General features: G+C 34.9%; 1 protein-coding gene across 2 annotated transcripts; it reads left to right on the forward strand.

The window, feature by feature from the left end:
• The first annotated feature begins 205 nt into the window (after positions 1-205).
• Positions 206-20,317, forward strand: LOC126972053 (UDP-N-acetylglucosamine--peptide N-acetylglucosaminyltransferase 110 kDa subunit). Of its 2 annotated transcripts, XM_050818629.1 has the most exons (10): positions 206-537; positions 715-925; positions 3,427-3,610; positions 12,262-12,330; positions 13,713-13,909; positions 13,992-15,633; positions 15,878-16,169; positions 17,194-17,374; positions 18,516-18,620; positions 19,545-20,317. In XM_050818629.1, exons 1-10 carry the CDS (start codon positions 402-404, stop codon positions 19,723-19,725), a joined length of 3,198 nt encoding a protein of 1,065 aa, XP_050674586.1. In that variant the 5' UTR covers positions 206-401; the 3' UTR covers positions 19,726-20,317. The 2 variants fall into 2 exon arrangements, with proteins under 2 accessions (XP_050674586.1, XP_050674587.1); XM_050818630.1 differs by lacking the exons at positions 206-537; positions 715-925 and adding an exon at positions 13,178-13,272 and having other exon boundaries at positions 3,530-3,610.
• The last annotated feature ends 764 nt before the right edge of the window (positions 20,318-21,081 follow it).

Here is a 21,081-nt window from a genome sequence, read left to right on the forward strand (position 1 = left end):
TGCATTATCCTGTTATATCAAGAGGAAGAAATTTTTTTGAAGGTTTCCATAAATATCTGCTTACTATTTCTAACCCGGTAGAATAAATATTATATTCTTTGTGCTATCCGTATCCGTTAATCTGTGCGGACTATAGCATGCAAAGGGCAAACGCCAAAATCAAATGTCAATGTCAAAAATTACTGCTCGTGTTCGCAGGTCGCTAACGCTTGAATAGCAAATTAAAAGTCTGTAAAAGTCGATTAACGCGCTTCAGTTTGCGGAAGTTTGAAGTTTCATGAGGAAGATTTACAACGGGTTAGGACTGTTATAATGGAAAACAAATAAGTTTACAAGTATACTTTTGTTGTGTATAGTTTTAAAGTATTTCATAATTATTTTTCATTGTGATCGTATTCAATATGATAACAAAGATGCAAGCACAAGCAAATGTTGCCGTGCCACAAGCTGTCACAACGCAACCTCAGCAAATTGTAGGTGTTCCAGCGAACGCCGTAATCTTAAAGATGTCGGATATCCAACAAATTTCTACTGTGGGTGAGTACAACAATATAATAGAATTTGAGTACTGTTTTTTCGCTTGACGTCAATAAATCAACGTAATATTCGCCAAATTGTCGTAAATGTTAAACGTTCGCATAGTGCCATGCAAATACGTTTCACGCGTCATGGCTTAAATTATATTTTAATTCTATGCTCTGTTTGTTACGATAGGTCTTTTGGAGCTAGCGCATAGGGAATACCAAGCAGGTGACTACGATAGCGCAGAGTTGCATTGCATGCAACTGTGGCGCCAGGATTCGACTAACACTGGTGTGCTGTTACTACTTTCGTCAATACACTTTCAATGTCGGCGTTTGGACAAATCTGCCCACTTTTCATCACTTGCTATCAAACAGAATCCGTTATTGGCAGAAGCTTACAGGTAATATAATTAATATCCCATTATAATAATATTATCAATCTGCAAAAATTATTAATGTAATGCTACTAGTTGTTGAGACAGACTTCATGGAGTGTATTGTTGTGATTATGAATATCAACAATACCTATGATATAATGAGTGTCTTTATGTGCTATTTTCTCAGCAAAAGTGTAACTTTGGAGTTTGTTTAACTTTTACTACTGTTCCTCCCTCTTAACACCATGCTGAGGCAGACAATATATATCTTTATTTATATATAATAATCTGTGAAATTATTATTAAAGGTTGGTTATTTTATGTTAATAACTACTGAAACGTCCGGGCAACTAGAGCGGCTTTTTTCTTTAGACAGTCAAACGTCCAGGCAACCAGAGTGGCCCAGTCGACTTGCGTATTTATTTTGTGTTATAATCTGTAGTATGAGTGAATTAGCTTGTCAAATACGATTTTTAAGACTCTATGGTAAGTAATTGTAATAGGCTTATCTTTAAATATCAAGTATCCGAGCAAAAATTAAAAGAAATAATTAAGTGAAAATCGCTTTGCGGGGGGAATTGTCATTTGTTTATTTTTGTAGTGTCAAGTGTTTTGTTATTGTTTTGTTTATCATGTAAGTGTAATATTTTAATTACGTATTATATTTGTTTTATATATGAAATTAATCCTCATGATATCTAGTTTCCGATTTTATCTACAAATTACATATAAAATTCTTCTTACGACATTAAATCGACAAGTTATAACAGTATGATCGATACTACTTTATCGATTTGGTTTAAATATCAAATTTTTATTGTAATCCAATAAATTAACAGTAAATCATTGCTTGTAATAGGGACAAAATATCATAAATATAATGTTTATAATATTCAATAATCTGGATGTATTGAGACAACCAAGTATTTCACGTTTTACTTGTGCATTCCGCAGATAAATTGTAGGTATATACTAAGAATGGGTGCTTTATTTTAGTTTAATGCAACAATCCCGTAAGTCGAAGTAATGACATATTAATATCAAAAAATAGGTTATATAGTCTATTTCAATAATAATCAAGTTTTATTAATGTGTGCGCTAATATTTTACATAAAAACTTAATATAATGAAAATGTTATCACATTTCTACCTATAATCTCGAGCTTTAACCTTTTATTTATATATAACTTGTGTTCAAAAACATAATTTATGATTTTACACGTTGATTTTCTATACTTTTAACTACTTGAATGTATTTTTTATATAGCCATAGGTGGAGTCGTTAGGTAATTATATCGCTTTTAATAATGATGAATCTCGCGCTCGCCGTCGGATAATCTTAATCGCGTCATCGGACGTTCCGCTACCTGCCAGCTGTCATTAATCGGACGTTGCAGTAGATAAAATATATTGAAGGATTAACTAAGCATATTTAGCTTGGAAACATGATTCATCTCTTCTTGGTTGATAAACTCTTAACAGACTGGTTGTGGTTGACAAGAAGTTAAATGGGGAAAGATGTGATGCACCTCACAATGTTTCGCCATCTCTCTCACTCTGTTAGAGGTCATTCTAGTAGATACTCGTTCAAAAAACTACAGTAGATTTGATCTGGCCAAAATATGCTCAGCCACATCTCAAAATTTTATACTAATTATATTATTATTAATTGTAGCTTCACTTTGTATTTATTCAAATATATGCAGTAGACTTTACATTTTATTGTATTTGGCAAATGTATCATGACATTGAGATGACACTAAATGTCATTCTAAATAAATATTATATTTTCAGACTTGCTCATGGCTCAAATTATAATATATTTTTAGAGCTTGTATTTTACTTCTTTCAAAAGAAATAATGTTACATTCTAGTTTATGAATCATTCTAAAATTATATAATGGCCATTACACTATTGTTTGCGAGTAATATCAATATTGGTAAAATTTTGTATCTTATGATCTCTGATATTTATTAAGATTCATGAAATTTGAAGTAGATTGTCTTAGATTAAAGATTGGTCTCTGCTGCTTTACAACCTCGACCGATACCACAGGGACAGTTGCAAAGTACAGCAACGAATAAAGTCTCAAAGTAGGGCTCAAGTGGGTTAACTCGAGCCAGCCAGCAATATACTTATCTTTATATAATATACATAATTCTGCTGTTTGAGTGTATACCAGGAAACCCTTAATAAGCTCTGAAATAATTATGATGAAAATTATACCACACCTCAAACCTCATCAGGTGTGTGTTTGAGGCTAGCACCCCAAATTTAGCAGGCAGCTTATCTCGTTTTTATGAAAAAAAAAATTGTGAATAAATATTTCACATGTATTGTTTATAATCTTATTCATTTATTTATTGCACCAACTAAGTATACACTAATACATAGAAAATAATATTGACAAAAATACAAGCTGCATGTTACTTCAATTATAGGCGCAAATAACATTCATAATTAAGAAGCAAATTAGTACATTAAAAAGTAAATTTTTTATGTTTAAATTTTTTTTATTTCATAGCAACCTGGGTAATGTATACAAAGAGAGGGGTCAACTCCAAGACGCTTTGGACAACTACAAGCATGCAGTGCGGCTAAAGCCAGACTTCATTGATGGATACATCAATTTGGCAGCAGCTCTTGTGGCGGCTGGGGATATGGAGCAGGCTGTTCAAGCTTATGTCACTGCTCTACAATACAATTCGGTGAGTTGTCATATTTTGTTTATTTTTTAAGGTGGCTTTTATTGCAGCGGGTTCTTCTTCAACTAACATACTTTACAGGAGATGTGGAATAAGAGAATCATTAATCTTGCAGCCTGACACTGATACTTTGCTATTTTTTTTTTTTTTTTTTTTTTTTTTATTTATTTATTTATCATATTACATATACCGATATAAAACTAGGTCAAATTAGCATCTAAAAAAAACCACAAAGGTTAACAACTAATATATTCTACTGTGTACTTAAACATAGCACGCAGATAAACTTCCTTGAAAGATACTAAAAAATTTTTACAGACTAGCTTCTGCATGTGACTTTTGACTCAGTTAAAAATTATTATATTAACCCTCTGGTCTTGTAAATATGTACATATTATAATGAAGTAGTTATATATTAAAAAGTACTGAATAGATGATTTTATTTTGCATGAATATTAACATGGGGTTGGTACAACATATCGGTAGGCTACATATTATCACCCTATTTGCAAGTATAGTACTTTTTCTGCTTTATAGTGTCCACATGGACAATATTGCGGACAACTGCTAGTTTATATATAACTAGCTGACCCGGCAAACATTGTTTTGCCATATAAATTGTATTGATCTGTTCCTTGCTAGTTGATAAGAGATGGCGCTAGTTGTATTCATTAGTAACAATCACACTTCTTTTATATTTTGTATAATTCACACTATAGTTTTATAAATTATAGCCTATTTGTTATTCTGGTGTGTAAGCTATATTATTGTAAAGTTTCATCAAAATCTATTCAGTAGATTTTGCGTTAAAGAAGTTCAAACATACATCCAGACATACAAACTTTCACATTTATAATATTAGTAGATTTTTTTTCCCGATCAAATGTAAGCTTTAAATGCTCTCCAGTACCCTTGTCAAAAGTGACAGTGTGTGCAATTGCAATTACATGATAAAGTGTAACAAACATACATTCAATTCATTTCCAATATTTTCTAAGTTTTCCTACTTCATCCAGTAATTAGGAGGAAAAATGTAAGAAGATAAAGTATAATCAGGAAAAACCTACTAGTTATCTATAGGTGTTTTAACTGGCAATCATACTATTTAGTTAAAAAAAAGGTCCTTGAAACTTTTATTTATATTAAAAATGATGTTCTTAGCAGAGCAAAAAAGAGAGTAAAGCAGTATCAATGGCTTCTGGTGTCGCAGGCATCTAGACATATTTTTATAGTGACAACATTCTTTATACACAAATAAAATTTGAAAAACAAAATTTTATGAACTATGCGCGATTCGAACCCACGACCTCCGGCGTTCCGTGCCGGTGCTCTAACCAAATGAGCTAAACGTTTAAGTACCGCCTCGTTATAAAATTCTGTTTGCTTTGTTCAACTCTCAGTTTGTGGCTATATCTACAATCTACATCATCAATTTTATTTGTGTATTAATCTTAGAAGTGAGGGTTGTCACTTTAAAAAAACATAACTTATTGTTAACATTATTTATAGAAAAGAATGACGAACGAGCGTAAGGGTCACCCGATGGTAAACACATTCTTCTTCAACACCCGAGGCATCACAGAAGCGTTGCCAATGGAAAATAACGTTGACAATTTTAAGTATATAATCCTTATCATGTTATTGGCGGCTATGTAATTTTTCCATTGTCTCGTTCAACGCGCTGACAATTTTCCATAACATGTGTAGGCAAGGTTGCACGATGCGCGCCTTAAAGTATTTGACCAATCGGAGACGTAATTGACTAGTGTGATTTACAGGCAGTGTTCGAAATTGCAACTCTTAGCTGTTACGCAAAAGGAATTGAAAAATAAATTAATGCTTAGTTTAGATATTTTTTTTTTCTTATTCTATCGCCTATAAATTTTGTATATCGGTATATAAAATAAGTATCTAACTAAGAATCTAAGAAGGTAACGAGTAAGTACTCTAACGGCCGTTCCCAATATTCTGTCTATCTCTTACTTGAGATAAAAATTGTAACTATCGTTGACTTTTATGTCCCAATAAACTTATCGACGGTAACTCACCTTATCCGTACACGCTGTCTGTCAATGGGACGACGTATAGCTTACCAGCGCTAGAAGTTTGTATGGAAATTGCAATTCACGCGATATAAGGAGATAAGAATGACTTATCGGGTATATTGGGACAGCTTCAGATTATTGACAGCTATATAAGACAGACATTCCACAGCTTCCTCGTACCACGAAGCTGTGGAATGAGCTTCCTTGTGCGGTGTTTCCAGGACGATACGACATGGGTACCTTCAAGAAAAGCGCGTACACCTTCCTTAAAGGCCGGCAACGCTCTTGTGATTCCTCTGGTGTTGCAGGAGGGTGTGGGCGGCGGTGATCACTTAACACCAGGTGACCCGTACGCTCGTTTGTCCTCCTATTCCATAAAAAAAAAGCTAATTACTGACAGTAGAAGGTAGTAAATTATCTCTATCTGTAGATATATAGTATATTGGGAACGGCCGTTGGTTACAGGTCCATAAAATGAACGAAGTGATCGTAGAAATGAGTATAGGTGAATTTTGAGGCTATTTAAATAAAAAAAAATAGCGTGCGTACATACTGCACATCATGTCACAAGTGAAACTTCTTTGGCTAACAAATTTTTAAATCTCGATTATATTAATACTAAATAATCTGTTCTCTAAATTTAATGCTTTTTGTCAATGTTAGAAATTATTAATTATTTTTTTTAAATTCGAATTAAGAGAAGAGATATTATTTTTATATTTTATGAAAAATTACGTATTTTTATATAATCTAATTAATTAATCTAATTCTAGTTACGATTTTTGTTATTTTTGGAATCGGTTTCCTTCCGCCGCGACCCGCTCTCGCCTCTCGCCTACCCACGACTCAAGTTCATCTCTCTTACAGTTACATATAACTATCAATTTGTCTAAATATGTGTAGATACACTAAATTTTTCAATGCTGCAATCAACGTAAGTGCTTTGCAATTTTATTAGAGACAGAAATTCTGCCACAGATTGCACCCTTACTGTAAATCGTTAAGGAGTCCCATTGATCATCATATTCGACTACGGTAATTACTTGACCCATAACTATGTTATGGTAGATGACTTAAATATCCAGATAGCATAAAAAAGATTCGGCCGAGTATCGTTAATTTGCTCCTAAGAATTGAAGAGTTCCGTTACTTTGTCATGGATTCCGTAATCAGAACCTAACCAAACTCTCACCAAACTATCTTTGAATTATATCCTTTCCAATAAAAATAATCATCGAAATCGGTTGGCGCGATATTGAGTTATTCGTAAATTTATCATCCACGTATGTATAGCAAATTTAAGACTTTTATGGTTTTCTCATGGGTGCCATTGTCAGATCTGGACCAAATTACAATGGGACCACACGGGAAGCATCGGCTTTCAAATAAAAAATCATCAGAATTATCAGAATCGGTTCACCCAGTCGAAAGTTTTGAAGTAACAAACATAAAAAATACCGACGAATTGAGAACCTCCTCCTTTTTTGAAGTCGGTTAAAAAATAAAAAAAGATCTGCGTTTACTGCGTGTACTACTACAAGATGCTATGCGACAGAATTGCTATTTAAAGTTCTAATATTTAACTACTAAACGAATACATCAACCAATAGCGTGTATTCTTTCTCGATCTCCCTTTCTCTCTCGTTGTCTCCCTACTCACGCTCCATGGCTATGTGCTTCATGCTATTCACGCATTTCTATTACGCCTTCTCCCTCTTGGACAAGATGTCCCACATTTTCCTATCACTAATATTGCGTTTAATTTGTAAAAAAATTACCCTCACGCGCAATAAAGTTTCAACTTCAAATATACCGTAATCTTCCTAAAAAAATGATACCTAATCCGTTTTTTCTTGCTTTTGCCGTGTCCCTTTTGTTTATATACTCCACGACTCACCGAGATCATACAGTTCATAACTATTTACGATCAATGTCAATCAAGAGTGTCGTATTATATCGTCGATGTCGCTTTTATGTGCTGTATATGTACATAATACGTGGTAGTATGAGCATATCCAATAGTTTTAAATGAATTTGGTTGCGTGTATCACCATCATATATTTACTAGAATTGCTGGTATAGTTGCTATGAGATTAGCTTGTCCGCAATGCGGTTATATCGCACTTCTTACTTACTTTAATTACGTTCAAATTCAAATATTTTTATTCAAAATAGGATGTGACTTCACTTATTGAAAGTCAAAAACTACCACCCATTCCAAAATGAATGCCTCAGACCTGAGAAGAACGAGCGCAACAAGCTCAGCGGGCTTTTTTTTTTCACCGAAAAATATGTTTACAAAGTAATACTGTAATTAAACTTATTATTTAATACACTGAGGGTCACTCCATTCCCAATCTGTGGTATCATTGAGAAAGTCATTTATGTTATAGTAACCCTTACCACACAAACGTTTTTTAACAATTCTTTTGAATAACGTAATACTTTTGTTTCGAACATTTTCTGGGATCTTGTTGTAAAAGCATATACATCGGCCCCCAAAAGACTTACTAACTCGACTTAGCCGAGTAGTAGGTATTATAAACTTATGTCTGTTCCTGGTGTTAACATTATGGTTATGACAGTTTCAAGCAAATTCACTTATGTGCCTATGAACATACATATAAAGATACAAGTTAAAGATACTTAACTTCTTTAGTCATACAAAACATAAAACAATAAAATAACATAAAAAAACTACCTAAACTAATCATAGTTTTGGCCAAACTAAAATCTTTCTTGCGAAACAGTTTTTAGTTTGCCCAAAGCAGTAACTAAATCAGTACTTTTGTTATTATTATTTTTATTTCTCTTCGTTAACATTACTATCATCTATTTCATTGTTTGTAGTAACTAAAGACTGAATTTGTGGTATCAAATTCATATAAAAACACTGATATTGAATTGGAATAGCTTCAGAAAGCACAAACTAATCAAAAAACTAATAAATAATTCATTGTACAATGGTTTTGGCACAGGTGGTAAATGCTCATAAGTCTGTTATTAAGTAAACTCTTCGCAAAGATATTAATCTTCGAGATTATTCCCTAAAAAAATTGTCTGGGGTAGTCTTCACTTCCTTTATTTGAATAATTTAATTGCCAGCATCATCCTGTAACATATTTTTAGATTTATCGGAAACCAGCTTCTTGAAATCGTAAATATCTGTCTGTTGCTTCTATTTTCGCTTAAACTATTCACCATTAATTTTTGCATCGGGAGTGTAAATTATGTGTCGCTTTTTGGCTTTCTCTATGACTGGGTGCATTATATTATCTCCCTTTGACTGAGAATGACCTTTAACGAAAAGCCTTTGAGTAATTGTTACACCAAATATATTAGATGCGTATTGTTACATAGCAAAAATATAGTTTTGCCAAAAAGAAATAATATGTTTACCATTAGCAGCTTCTTGCTTAAGATAGTGTAAAAGGCAGCTAGCTATTTTAACAGCCACTCTCTTCGCTATTTGGAAATGCCATAAATAACACTACCCAAATTTGGTCAATATGAAAAGTTGAAATGGGATATTTTCGTTTGTAATAAAAACTTCTCATTTCTGTTTGAGGAATATGTAATAATGCCAGAGTTTGTGAAACTTTATCAAAATGTACCTTTTCTTGACCCTTTTTCTGGCGAACTTTTTCTTTTTTTTCTTTGTGTTGAACGTCCTTTAACTGAGCTTTAATCAACAGGAACCCCTGTTGATGTCTTAGCTCGAGCAGAGCTTGCATTATTCAGAGGTTGTGCTGATAAAGAATTAGATGGTGGCGAAATCATTATTTGAGAGTCCATATCTAAAATATTTTAGATGTAGGCTAACACGCTGTAAAGGATGTTTGCATATTGCAGTAGCTGGATCAACAAGTGGCGGGCTAAGATTATCTAGAGTATTTATATTTATATCCTGTTGCTGTGGTTCATCAGATGTACTTTGAAGGTGTTGAACACTTGATAATTGATATAATATATTAGATAATTCTGGTAATTCAGCTTCATTTACGGGAAATAAAATTGTCGGTGAAGCAATATAATTTATGTTTTTCAGTGTGGAGTACTGGTAATGAATTACTAAAAGTTTCATGTGTAAATAACTCTGTGTTGTTTGTGCCTTTAGATAGATTTGTGCTTTATGTATTCACATGGTCATCTTTATGACTAGGACTTGTTCCTAAAATATGCAGACAGTTTGTTTAAAAAAAAATTACACCATGTTACAAATTATAAATTTTCATGATAAAACAACAACGGATGTTATGCCTATGAGTTCTACAATATTAAAGAGGTATTATCACAATACGTAATGAACAAAATCATTCAGAAAAAGTAATAACTGATTACGTTTTGAGGTAAAATATAAACAAAGTGCCATCCGCCAGCAACCTGGAAAGCGGACAGTGCTGAGGACAGAAAGTGGAAGCGGGCACGCCCGCAAGGAACCCGCTTGTAGAACTGTGTCGAAGGGTCAGACCGATAAGGATGGCTTCATTAAGGTGGAGCGGAAGAAGAGACCTCCTAGTCATAATCAATGTGGCACAGCACCGATAGGACAGAACCAGCCCCTGCGTCCCGTAGTCCCAGCGACGTATATCTACGTCTCCCGCTTTCACTACACCACCAAGGCCTCCGACATTATTCAGTACTCAGGTGGAGAAGACAAGGTTCCGGTTGGGGGTCGAAAAGTTGATGACGCGTCACGCAGTAGACTTTAACTCTTTTGTTGTTCGCGTCCAGACAGAACATATTATATCGACCTTCCTGGACGTGAAGCTGTGGCTGAAGGGGGTCGTGTTGCCGCAAGTATCGCGGACGTCGCCGACCGCCGGAAGTTACCGAACCCGCGCCTCACATCGACGCAAAAATTTGACGTAGATTTAAGTTTTAAAAATATATATGTTAGATTATAAGGTATTTATTTTATGGGTATTGTAGCCTGAAATAAAATGATTTATTTATTATTATAAAGTGTTAGATAACTTACATTTTGGTAGCAATCGTAGTTTAATTTGAAAAAAAAAAAAGTTTTAAGCTATTACTTCAAAACTTTTAAGTAAATTTGTAGTTGAATAACGCCGTAATATTTTATAACTCTTATTTTCTACATGATGTTAACCAAGCGTTTGTTTGCAATATAGGGCAATGACAATATTCGCTGAAGTTTTTTTTAAACAAATTTGGATATATAATACAGTCGTCTTTTGCTGTAATTTATAATTTAATCAGGCAAAAAAACTTACCATATCTCTAAATTAAAAAATGCAATAAAAACATTTTTAGGTTTAAAAAGTTCGGGTGGCGAATAGGATCAATCATCAGCTAACATCACGCAATATATGTTATATGTTATACATGTACCTGAACAATCCCACACAACTAATATCAGAATTTTGTCTAATGAAATTGTTTTACCCCCACTCGAACTGAACCCCTTTTCCCTGAATACGAAACGCCCGATTCTATAAAAACTTGTAGTATACTCATTTTTTATACATGTAATGTTTTTATGTGTGGATTTGATTTGCCTTAATCAATTAATCCAACCATTTAAGGCAACTAAAATATGTAAAAAAGAATTAAAAAAATATTGACTTCAAACATTTGTATAGTAAACACTTATTTTCGCTGCATCATTTTGAAGTTAGTGGTAATTACTAATGACTGAAATCAAGTAGCTCGACGGACAGATGGCTGTTGGGGCAGTTAAGTCCTCGAATAGCAACCACGTACCGGAAGACGTAGTGTTGGTAGGCCACCCACAAGTAAGACCGGCGATCTGGTCAAAAACGCCGGAATTGGTTGGATGAGGGCAGCGCAGGACCGATCGTCAAGGCGATCGTTGGGGTGGCCTTTGTCCAGTAGTGGACTTCTTCCGGCTGAAATGATGATGATGACGCTATATTATGTTTCCAAACCATTTACATTCCCTCTTTACTTTTTTAAAGTTTTAAGAGACAATTTTTATAACTGAATTTAAATTAAAGGACGCTGACGATATCTAACTCGTAAGATTGAGCAGTAGGTACTATGTGTCGTGTAGACAGCTCAGGTGAGCACAGCTACTAGCGTAAACCGTAGGTTATCAAACTGTGCACTAGCTAGGCAGTAGCTCGTACTGTGTAAACAAGCCGTACGTTTGAAATTAAGTTTGTGAATTCTGAACAGAAACATTGGTAAAAAAAGAACAAAGAACATTGTTCTAGTTGTATTTCACAATAACAATAGTAACAATACAGTTTTTACCACAAGAAAATAATTGAGCCAAGTTCTTGATTACTTTAATTGGTATTATTATCAATGATTTTCCTAAACACAGCTAGTTTCAAGGAAATTATTTTAAATAAATTCTGACTAATAAACTTTATTCAATCAAAGTGAGGCTTACTTAAAATATGTGAGATGGCGGTAAATTATCTAAGTTTTTAAACATAATAAACGCGTTCAAAATTTTTATTGAAGAAAATAAAAATTTCAATAGAAATTTGCAGATTTCAATTTGTAACAATATTTATGGCCCGACGATATATCTGTATGAAGAAACAGTAGTCTAGATTTCCCTGTAAAGTACGTCTTAATCCCCTTCCGCTGTACAATAATGTAATATTGTTTCAGGAACTTTACTGTGTTAGAAGCGACTTGGGCAATCTGCTCAAGGCTCTAGGACGCCTCGACGAGGCAAAGGTAAATAGAATTTAGCTCTGCGCTTTCTTGTTTTACACTGGAGTAAACGGGATTCAATTGTTTCTTGCCTTTGTCTGCTATTAAATTAGAGTACTTTCTGTTCCATCAGCGTACAATTGCAATTGCGTAGAACTTTATTACATTGTGTCTGCATGAGCGTAAACTACATAATGGTTTCAACAATTACTATGTCCGAATTTAATATTTGTTAATTTATTAATTGAGTAGCGAATGAGAACTCTGTTAAAACCATTTGTATCAGAAAAAGCGAGATGTTGTGGAAGCCAATATTGTCTCGCTCTTTCTCTCATATTAGCGTCTGTAATGAAATACCTCGATTTGATTTTACACAGGTATTCTGTGACAGACGTTGCGTAAAAATTCCTATTAAATTTTCCACACAATGTTATTCAACTTATATTTGCATAATTGATTATTTAACAGAAATTATATCCTTTGTGGAATCATGAACATTGTGCGGTAGATTTACCTAAGTGTAACAGAGAGTATTCTAATGGTAAAAGTAAATGTAAACTGATGAAAATGACCACGTTCCTGATTGCTCCAAATTAACCACTCAAATATCTTGCTTGTAGAGATCTATTACTTCTTTTATGAAAAGAGGATCGAAGTAGAGTAATCATTAGCCGTATGACGTAGTGAGTTGTTTTGTACGAATATTTTGTCATACACATCATGCCTGGCCGACTCTCTCTGATGACAGCGTGAGATGCCAACGATCCTCTCGAACCATAAGACATGTAATGTTTTTTGAATTGATGATAGATGAACAACGGCTGAACTAGTATAGACTCAAAATGGACTAATTCTATTATATTTTCAAAAGGTGTTGTCTGGTAAGACAGTAGGTGTGACCGCTGCTGTGTTACGGTGGGTACGACACGCTATCACGCCCCGATGACCACAGTCTGTGTACTTCAGGTAAAGTGTACAAGGTTTGCAAGATGTTGTTTACTGCAGGTTTATTCGACGCAACGCGTAGCTCTTTGATTTCATTGTCGTCCATCTTCCGTCGGCTAGGAAGTGGAAGCGTTCTCGTATTCTCTAAATTTTGCATTCATTCTTGGGTTTAGTGATGATGACTCTTGATTTATTTGGATTTTGGTACTTCTGTTCGTTTGCATTTCCTACTGATGATGTCCTCGCAGTTGGCGCATTACCGTTACTTTTAGGGTGCATTTGGCGTAATTTATTATGATTGTGGCTGGAAATCGGTGATAGGCAGTTTTACGCAGATCACCCATTTACCAATCATAGCTCTGGTGTAATTTCAAAGTCTGCGTAAAGAACACCTCGAATTTCATCACTGTGTTATTTATATGAGATTCGTTTTTAGTAACATTTTTCCTCTCTGTGTTTAGGCATGTTACTTGAAAGCAATTGAGACAAGACCAGATTTCGCTGTCGCATGGAGTAATTTAGGGTGCGTGTTTAACGCTCAAAGTGAAATCTGGTTGGCCATTCATCATTTTGAGAAGGCCGTTGCATTGGATCCGAATTTCTTGGATGCATACATAAACCTTGGAAACGTTCTCAAAGAGGCTAGGATTTTCGACAGGTAAGACGATTTTTTACTACAACATTAAAACTCATTCTGACTATTATTATGTGTAGTAATAAAATTATTTTATTTTCCACAGAGCGGTAGCTGCATATTTACGCGCTCTTAACTTATCTCCTAACAACGCCGTTGTACACGGAAACTTGGCGTGTGTCTATTATGAGCAAGGACTAATTGATCTAGCAATCGATACATATAGAAGAGCTATCGAACTACAGCCAAATTTCCCAGATGCCTATTGTAATCTTGCCAATGCTCTGAAAGAGAAGGGACAAGTCTCTGATGCTGAAGAATGTTACAACACCGCTCTAAGACTGTGTCCGTCGCACGCGGATTCTCTTAATAATTTAGCAAACATTAAACGAGAACAAGGGTATATAGAAGAAGCGACTCGGCTGTATCTCAAAGCTTTGGAAGTATTCCCAGAGTTTGCCGCAGCTCATAGTAATCTGGCATCCGTTCTGCAACAGCAAGGAAAGCTCAATGAAGCACTCATGCATTATAAGGAAGCCATCCGCATTCAGCCTACATTTGCTGATGCCTACAGTAATATGGGAAATACTCTTAAAGAGATGCAAGACGTCGCAGGTGCGCTGCAATGTTACACACGAGCTATTCAGATCAACCCAGCTTTCGCTGATGCACACAGCAACCTCGCCAGCATTCACAAGGATTCAGGCAACATCCCGGAAGCTATTCAGTCATACCGGACTGCACTCAAGCTGAAACCTGACTTCCCTGATGCGTATTGCAACTTGGCACACTGTTTACAAATCGTATGTGATTGGACTGATTATGAGGCCAGAATGAAGAAATTGGTCAGTATCGTTGCTGAACAGCTTGAGAAGAATAGACTGCCTTCAGTACATCCACATCATTCAATGTTGTATCCATTGACTCACGAGTTCAGAAAGGCTATTGCCGCTCGTCATGCCAATCTATGCCTAGAGAAGGTTCAGGTCCTGCATAAGCCTCCTTACAAATTCCCTCGGGAACTACAAGGACGTTTACGCATAGGCTACGTAAGCAGTGACTTCGGGAATCATCCTACTTCTCATTTGATGCAGTCTGTCCCCGGCCTGCATGATCGTAGCAAAGTTGAGGTATTCTGCTACGCTTTAAGCACAGACGATGGGACGACATTCCGTTCGAAGATAGCACGAGAAGCTGAACATTTTACTGACTTGTCTTTAGTTCCTTGTAATGGAAAAGCAGCAGATAAGATATATTCCGATGGAATACATATTCTGGTGAACATGAATGGCTACACAAAGGGAGCGCGGAATGAGATATTCGCTTTGCGGCCTGCGCCAGTTCAAGTCATGTGGCTTGGCTATCCAGGTACCAGTGGAGCTAGCTATATGGACTATATAGTCACCGATGCGGTGACTTCACCATTAGAACTCGCAAGCCAGTACAGTGAGAAGCTCGCCTACATGCCTCATACATACTTCGTTGGAGACCACAAGCAAATGTTTCCGCATTTGCAAGAGCGCTTGATTCTCAGTGACAAAATAAAGTCCCATAATAGCTTGGGTGGTCTTGCGGATAATGTGGCCGTCATCAATGCTACAGATTTATCGCCTTTAGTTGAGAATACGGACATAAAGGAAATAAAAGAAGTTGTAAGAGCCGCAAGGCCTGTCGAAATATCAATGAAAGTCGCCGAATTGCCCACAACTACACCAATTGAAACTATGATTGCTTCTGGACAAATACAGGTAATTATTAATAATAATTTAAATGTCATTGTCGACTCTTAAGGGCATAGTTTCATAATTGAAACAGGATTTTTGAGGTTTCCCTAAAATTTCAATATTATTAAATAATAAATATAGGGAATTTTACAAATTCCTTGCAACACCATGTTTATCCAAGTAAAATACGGCTAGATAGTGGTCGTAGACTTCTACCAACTTTTAATCCATTAAGTCAGCATTCATTAAACCTTATATTCACTTTCAGACATCAGTGAATGGTGTTATATTACAAAATGGATTAGCTACCACACAAACAAATAACAAAGCAGCGACAGGAGAAGAAGTGCCCCAATCAATAGTCATAACAACCAGACAACAGTATGGCCTGCCCGATGATGCCGTAGTATACTGCAACTTTAACCAACTCTACAAGATTGATCCATTGACACTTCACATGTGGGTTTATATACTGAAACATGTGCCAAATAGTGTGCTCTGGCTTTTAAGATTCCCTGCTGTTGGAGAACCGAATCTACAAGCTACAGCTCAACAATTAGGTAATAATATTTTTGATTAGAAAAATCTTTAAAAAACTAATCTTTTTTAATCTGTCTCTGGCATTTATTTTAACTAACAGATCAGCCTAGCTATCGAATGTGAAATAATGCTAGTTTTCAGTTTTTTGTAATTTTGTTCATAAAATATAATAGTCATTGTATTGTTAAAATTACAATAATTTGAAAATATAAAAAATATACTTATACGTATACAGCGTGGCCCCACTATTGCGACATTAAATAAAAAACACGGGTAGATCTACTTAACCATTATCATAAAAAAATAAATTCAAAAATAAAATACATAATTCACCTAAATAAATCAATTTTCCATATCATTTCGGAACATCCTGTAATAAATCTAGTAGTCGCACGCCAGCTACTTCGTGCCCACGTGCCGTTTTATGTGACTACGTAAGGGTGATTATAATTTTGTTTCCTAAATCTTATATATATATACACATATATATATAAATCCGGTGCCTTGATGTTTGTTTCCAGTGAAATCCGAAACTAATGAATGGATATTAATGGGGTTTGTCCAGGTTATGGGAGTGCAGTTTAGTCCAACTTCAGAGATAGGATAGTTTTTATTTCGACTTGGGATCCATAATTATTTTTATTTGCATTATTTGTTTTGAATGGACGTATTTTCTATGAGAGAATTTATTGACGCACGGTTTGACAGTTCTACTGTGAAACAATTTCATTATAACAACAGGCAGCATATTTTACGAAGTAATTCTTGATTTTCTTATTTTTTATATACAGAACAACGGCGGTCGGTTCAGCTAGTTTATTCTTATAATTTGTTTGTTGAAAAATATCAAAATTTTAATTATTTACTTTATTTTGAGATTTTTTTTTCGAAAGGGTAGATACGACCCGTGCGTTAATTTAATGTGGCCAGTATAGCGCCATGATTCAACTGCAATTTCACACAAAAATATAACTTACACGCATCAATACTGTTACATTGAATCACATGAGTGTACACATAGTTGAATATTATTTTAAATTACAGGACTCCCGCCAGGCCGCATTATATTCTCAAACGTGGCAGCAAAAGAGGAGCATGTCCGTAGAGGACAACTGGCTGACGTGTGCTTGGACACCCCTCTATGTAACGGTCACACCACCAGTATGGACATCTTGTGGACTGGGACTCCAGTAGTCACCTTGCCTGGAGAGACATTAGCTTCACGGTAACACTTATCTATATATATAAAAATGAATTGCTGTTCGTTAGTCTCGCTAAAACTCGAGAACGGCTGGACCGATTTGGCTAATTTTGGTCTTGAGTTATTCGTGGAACTCCAGAGAAGGTTTAAAATGTGAATAAATATGAAAGTGTTCGGAATTAAATAAAAACAACAATTTTGTTTTTCCTTTGATGTGTCCCCCGTTCTCCGATATCTGTTTTGTACGGACATATTTTCTATGAGAGAATTTATTGACGCACGGTTTGACAGTTCTGCTGTGATACAATTTCATTACAACAACAGGGAGCATATTTAACGCAATAATTCTTGATGTTATGAAATATTATTGACAAATTCATAAAAAAACAGTATTTTATTTATTATATACAGAACAACGTCTGTCGGGTCAACTAGTTATTAAAAAAAGAGTGTGTGTATACTTATATTGCATGCACGCAAGAAGTTATACTTCTTTGGCGTAACAAAGCAAAAATCCTTAAAATTATTTATTGCTTCTGCTATTCTACGTTTGTAGAAAGAACAATATTGTAAAAATCTTGCAATGATGGCTTTGACAATTAATTATGAAATAATGAATACGGCTGTATGGGCTTGAACCCTTTGCCTGTCCTAATAATGGACGAAGAAACAAAAAAAAATTACTAATGTAGAAAACGTCAGAATAATTTAGGAACCAAAATCAACCTGTTACTTTTGTGTTACAGTGATGCGCGCGTATCTTAAAATTTCACTCATAATTTTTTCATAACGCGTCTAAAGAAGTATAACTTCTTAATTTTTTAGGAATATATTATCATAATTTTAATTTGTTCCAACATTTATGATAATTGCATGATTCGAACATTCTAAACTGTAGAGTAGCTCCTGTTGTTGCTTAACTTGCTAGCGACTGATGAGTTGAACGAACATCCCAAGAGTTACGTACGATGTGTCACAGGACGATTAGCCTATCGAGACACCCGTTAGTAAAGATCGCGAGAGTTGTTTATGCTGGTGACGTTAGTTCAAAAAATATTGGAAGTTATAATTTATTTGGCACATTAAAAAAAAAGAGAATTATAATAACATACTAGACAGGTGGTCTTGTATCATAAATAATTCATTCTCAATCATTTGTCCACAGTGTTGCCGCCTCACAATTGAACACACTTGGCTGTCCGGACCTCATAGCAAGAACAAGACAGGAATATCAAGACATTGCAGTGAGACTGGGAACTGATAAAGAATAGTGAGTACTTTGACAACTTTAAACCTTTATCTGTAAGCGACTGTCTGTATCTCAGATCCGCCAATCGTAAGACTGATATTAGACAAGGCATTCAGGGGAGTGTTGTTGAACAGCGTTGAATTTAATTTAATTGAAAGAGGTTAATCGTACTCCGTATCGCGACCTTTTCAAGAGAGAACTCGACACACGTTGCTTCCGGCATTGGTCGTCGCTCTCGTAGGAGAGACCTGCATATGCATAACTATATGTATGTTGGAGGCATCATACATATCATTGGTGTGCAGAAGAAACAGCGAAAGTAGTACTGTTCGTCGAACAATACTATACTATTATTGGGGGAGTAGCATTAAGCCTGTAGTTAGCCGGACCTGAGCTGACACTGATTTTAAGAATCAAATGGACATGGCTAACACCATGGTTCCGGGACTAGGCTTTTTAACGAATATGATAGCACTGACGTCAATTTATTAATGACACAAGTTTTTTTACACAATTATCTTACCCCAAACTAAGCATAGTCTCGGTTATGCGTGCAAGATAACTAACAAACATCCATTGGATGCGAACCCGACACCTCTAGATTATTTCAATCTGCATAGGTCTACACTTATGATGTAGTGGCCATCTAATGGTCAAACGTCCCAAGAGAGATAAGCCTAAAAATCTGTTTGAGATCTCAAAATGTGGTATCATCTATAAAATCATATTTGTTATAGAAACCCTTTAACCACGCACACTGTTAATTTTTTTTAATTAGTTACAGTTATCTATCTATCTATGTATATATATTTTTGCATTTTCTGAGATTCTTTCTAATTCGACTTTCGTTGGAACTGCAAGAACAAGTTTTTTATTTATTTCTGGTATTAATATCACAATTATTCTCTATTGTTTACCTAAAACAAATTTTTGTTATATTTTCAGTCTAAAGGCTATTCGTGCAAAAGTATGGGCAGCGCGTACTGAAAGCCCATTGTTCGACTGCAAGGCGTACGCATCGGGACTCGAGATGCTCTACTGCAAGATGTGGTCGAGGCACGCGTGTGGAGACCGGCCTGACCATGTTCAAGCTATCAAAATGAAGTCCTGTGACAAATACGAGTAGTGCGACATTAAATATGTGAGAATGTGAAAAGATTGAAAAGACTTGGATTACAAACAATGTGTGACAAATTAGAATTGTACATGGTGGACTTGTGGTTAGTGTTCTGTTGGTATAAAGTCCGGCGAAGCAGGAAGAATTTCGTATTACCTATCTCTGTCACTTCCGCGTAAATATAATGCGTCTTGCTCGCTTTAAATGAGACGCATATTTACGCAGCCCCCCGCGTCAGGGTCAGCTAATAACAGGTTAGTACGAAATTCTTCCTGCGGAGCGCCGGGATCTTGGAAACAATATATAAGCCGTATGACTATTCAAACATCTGTGGTATCAACAATGTGAAATGTAATACTAAGTCAGAGTAGATGGCAAATAACAATTGCTGCCGATAACATGGTGTTGCAGTGTCATCAGACAGCGATAACCAGTTACAAGTAATGTACCAGTGTTGTAATGCATAAATGTATATAAATCTTCTGTCTTGTATATGTGTCGGATATACCAAATAGTGGACAATATCTCAAGGTTTGTGACATTCATGAAACTGGTTTGACAAGTTACTGAATATTGTGGTAATAAAGATGTACAAGACACCTTACAAACTGAAGAAGCAATGAATGTTAGAGGCTTATAGAAATACAATTAAAGAACATAACGATTTTAATATTTATTAAAGAAAGCTGATGAATTAAATTATTATTGTGTTACTTATAGCCTTTTCCATTAGGAAAACTAAATAGAATCTACTTTTAAAATTAACTTTAACTAAGTACTCATTAGTCAAATATGTGATTTTAAGTTATTATAATTCTATGTTTTGTTGCAACTATTACTATTTGTTTTATGTGGAAATTGCTAAGAATTCCGCAGAAGACTAAAGTAAAAAGCAATATTAAATAAATGCAGAACTATGTGAAAAACCTACAAAAATAAGTTTACATATTGCTGAACCTCTTTTAAATTTTATTTTCATTCGGCTTATGAATGAGTAAAAGTTTTTCAAATAAATACTATTCTTTAGTAAATAATTTTTTTTTAGACAAAACATATAAATGAAATCAAATTGTCCTAATGACGGTATATCTGATAATTTGAGCATATTGTGGCCTTCTTCACTTCTATTTGATTAACATGAATGAATGTTGGTTGAATAAGTTGAGTAAGAATGTAAAGCCACCATAACCAACAGTTTTTTATTTGATGTCATGATGATGATATGAACTAATATAGTGTGATCATTATATAATTCGATTATAAGTGTTGTATAACACTATGCATTCATCATCTTAGACACTAAGACAACAGTTCAATGTTGGTAAAGTTATGACTTATTTAATTGAATTTATTGGTAGAGTTACA

The sequence above is a fragment of the Leptidea sinapis genome, chromosome 25 (assembly GCF_905404315.1).
Source record: "Leptidea sinapis chromosome 25, ilLepSina1.1, whole genome shotgun sequence".
Lineage (NCBI taxonomy): Eukaryota > Metazoa > Arthropoda > Insecta > Lepidoptera > Pieridae > Leptidea > Leptidea sinapis.